This window comes from Coenobita brevimanus, chromosome 50, assembly GCF_032717465.1.
Source record: "Coenobita brevimanus isolate Jiangsu-jjx chromosome 50, ASM3271746v2, whole genome shotgun sequence".
In the NCBI taxonomy this organism is placed as follows: Eukaryota; Metazoa; Arthropoda; class Malacostraca; order Decapoda; family Coenobitidae; genus Coenobita; species Coenobita brevimanus.
In genome coordinates, this window is record NC_137003.1 from 43037921 (window position 1) to 43041633 (window position 3713).

The following is a 3713-nucleotide window of genomic DNA, read 5'->3' on the forward strand; positions in this document are numbered from 1 at the left end:
AAGGAAGAAGAAAAGATGGAGGCTTAGAAACATATTAACCTCTCCAGTAAAGTGACACCTTTATTCCATTCGTGTTCTTTCCAGATGATTTTTCACAGCTTTGCATGGGGCTATCATAGTGGGCTGGCTAGAAGCAGAACCACCTTATCCCTACTATTCCGACGAGTCTTAGGTGATGTGGATAACTTACTTGACTGTATGAAGACGAAACTATAGCTATGACGACACACACACACACACACACACACACACACACACACACACACACACACACACACACACACACACACACACACTCACACGTGCATAGCGGTAAGTTACGGGACTGAGGAAATGACCAAGGAGGCTGAGGACAAGGAAGATCGGAAGGCAAAGAATGAGACGGTGATGACAGGTAAGAAGGATGTAAGATGGCTACAGGACAGAGGAGGACGCGACAGAGTAAGACAGCAATAGTGGAGAAGGACAGTTGTGAAGGAAAGGAGAAGGGAGACGGATGTAAAGAAGAGGAGAGTCCTGATGAGCAATTAGCATGTGGGATGACGACAAGTAGCATGTGGGATGACGATAGGACACAGGAGGAAGCGATAATAATGCGAGGCCGTAGGAGTGGGGAATGACAATTTCTGCAGCCTAATTTTGTCTACCTACGATGAACCTGGTTCGACTCCGGCACAGTTTCAGTGAAATGGTCATTATTTTTCATTACCATGTGAGCCAAACGTATTAAAAACTGCTTAAAAACCAACAGACCTGATGTGTTGTGTGCAAAAGTTGATGACGATGTCTGGCCACCCAGGGTTGATATAAATTCGATCCTCGTTATCTGATGGATTTTAGTTCGTTTTTTGCTAACACGGTGAGTTGATGTTACAAAAAACCCTCACAATCGACTCGTCATCTACTATGGGAGCCTAAAAATTAGCTAAAAGGAAACAGAGAAATAGCTGAAAACTGAAAGGAGGAATCAACAGAGGAGAAAGTAAGAAAAATTTTATAAAAAAAAAAAAGGAAAGAGGGAAAATTATAGATATAAACAAACTGAGGATTTAAGAAAAACACAATGAAGAAAGAGAGAATGAAAATATGAACCAGGGTAGAACACGAAGATACAATATATACATATCTATCTATCTATATCTATCTATCTATCTATCTATATATATATATATATATTTGAGACAGAACGAAGACTTGGAATAATGTGGGAGACTTGAATCCTTTCAATGTATAGTCTCAGGTACATGTTTTAACTTGGGAAAACCCAGATGATTTTATGCAGATAAAAGACACTCTTGGCAAGACAAGAGTAAACAGTAAAAAAAAAAAAATGGAATACAAGGAAATGAAGAGCAGGAGATGAAGAGAAAAAAAATGATAGGTTGTCAGTAAAACGAACAGAGAAAAGGGCAGAAGAGGAAGTTGGAAGCAGAGGTAGATGATGAAGAACAGGACGGCGGAATGAGTGCTCTAGAAACTGCTACAAGGTGAAAACACTGTAATTCGTACCACAGAACAATCCAGTGCATACCTTACAATTGTTTTGCCGTGACTCTGCAAGATTATCATCCCCTACTCCCCAAGATTTGAAGTGAAATTGAGGAAGACCTCGTGATTGCCGTGCGAGAAGAGGAAGTGAATGGGTGATGTATATAAGCCTGGTGCGGCCTCACTGCTGCAGGCTAGTCTCCCCTCTGGTCCTCACCAATATGGTCAGTCTCTTGGTTCAGCAGCTGTGGGCTTTGGGGTGGTGTGGCAGGGGTGGGATTTGTGCCAGTGAAATGGTTTGGGTTATTTTCATCATCATCATCAGCCTGTCTTAGTTCATTGCAGGACAAAGATCTCTCCTAGCCTTTTCCCTCCGGACTTAACTAGTTAATAGTCTGCTGTTTCAACTGGCCACTTTTAATGACCTCCCCCTTCTGTCTGGTTCTTCGTGTACCTCTTCCTTCTTCTCTGTTTCTAGGTTCCCATTCTACGATTGCATTTGTTTTATTGTTATCTAGCTTACTTTCATTATTCCCTGCTTCATTGAACATCTATTTGTCGTAATTCTTCCCATGATTCACTGATGATAATAATTCACAGATGTAAGATTATTTAAAGAATCATTCTGTATGTCATTGTCTTTCACACCTCAGTTAAAATTTCGTAAAAACATTGCTAAACGCACAGTGATTAAGTGTTATGTAAATGTATCTCTTTGTCTACAGTTGTTTTAATAGTTATATTCTGGTTATCACTGCAGTATTATTAACAGATTGAAGGAACTGACTAAGGGATTAAATAGCTTAAAAGAGACACTGTAATAGTAATTTGACTCAAATGTACGGAACAGAAATTACCTTATGGAACCACCATGAATTAATTGTTGCTTGATAGAAATAATTCGGATTTTAACAACCTCATGGAATTACTGCAGATTTAGACAAATATAATTAGAAGTGAATGCTGAAGGATTCCATGGGTTTAGGGCAAGTTTATGATGACAGTCAATGATAAAAATACCCGTGTTTCCTGAGTGACAATGATTTTTATCTAAAGGAACTTGGCCGCTCACAACTTGAATAATTAGGCCGAGGTTGCATGAAATTCGACGAATCTTAGTTGTTTAGTTTGAATGAGTCTCTTTGTTTGGTAGTTAAATCGACCTTCCAATAACTATACACTAGATAATCAACTGAACTGGTAGGGCTTTGGGATCTTCTTGAGCTTAAAAAAACGCGTTATAGTTGCATTGTTTCTTTACTACAGAAGCTGCTGGCGACTACACTTGGCCTCGCCCTCCTGGTGGCCACCACTACCGCTGGTGGCGGCGGCTACGGCGCCGGCGGAGGTGGATTCGGTGGCGGTGGAGGTGGATTTGGTGGTGGCGGCTATGGTGGCGGTGGTGGTGGAGGTGGATTTGGTGGTGGCGGCTATGGTGGCGGTAGTGGTGGATCTGGTGGTGGTGGAGGCGGCTATGGCGGTGGTGGCGGACGTGTCATTGTTGTGAAAGGCGGTGGTGGAGGTGGAGGATATGGAGGCGGAGGCTTCGGAGGTGGAGGAGGAGGATATGGTGGGGGAGGCTTCGGAGGTGGCGGGGGAGGCTTCGGAGGTGGCGGAGGAGGCTACGGAGGGGGAGGATATGGCGGTGGCGGCGGCGGAGGTGGTGATTACGGAGGGGGACGTACTGTCTCTTACTCCACCACTGTTGTTACCCATGGCGGCAGTGGCGGTTTTGGTGGCGGCGGCGGAGGCTATGGTGGTGGTGGATTTGGCGGGGGTGGATTTGGTGGTGGCGGTTACGGTGGCGGTGGAAGCGGTGGCGGCGGCCACGGTGGTGGCTATGGTCGCTAAGCTTCACCGTTTTCCCAGACTGCCAGTTGGTTCCTCATGATCCTATGTACAGACTAGCAAATATAGAATACTGATTAAATACACCGTCACTGATTTACCTTTTCAAGCTAGGGATGTTCTTTAATTAGATCCATTAGCACCCGTAAATTTCCAGTTTAAGATGATATTACACGCATGAAAAAATTTCACACTGCAGTATTCGTACATGAATTATTCGAGTCTTATGAACACAAGCAAACAGACAAGGACAGCAGTATAGGCAGTCCCATTCCATTTGTTACTATATACGTACAGTATACGTATCTCATAAGCTAGCCTACTCATCCGTGTGTGTGTGTGTGTGATACCAGTGTATATCACATTTACATTCTTTA

General features: G+C 43.4%; 1 protein-coding gene across 1 annotated transcript; it reads left to right on the top strand.

Annotated features, from left to right (window-relative positions):
- The first annotated feature begins 333 nt into the window (after positions 1-333).
- On the top strand, positions 334-3339 carry LOC145399749 (uncharacterized). Its single transcript, XM_080272297.1, has 3 exons — positions 334-405; positions 2755-2950; positions 3011-3339. The coding sequence occupies exons 1-3, from the start codon at positions 334-336 to the stop codon at positions 3337-3339; spliced, it is 597 nt and encodes a 198-aa protein (XP_080128423.1).
- The last annotated feature ends 374 nt before the right edge of the window (positions 3340-3713 follow it).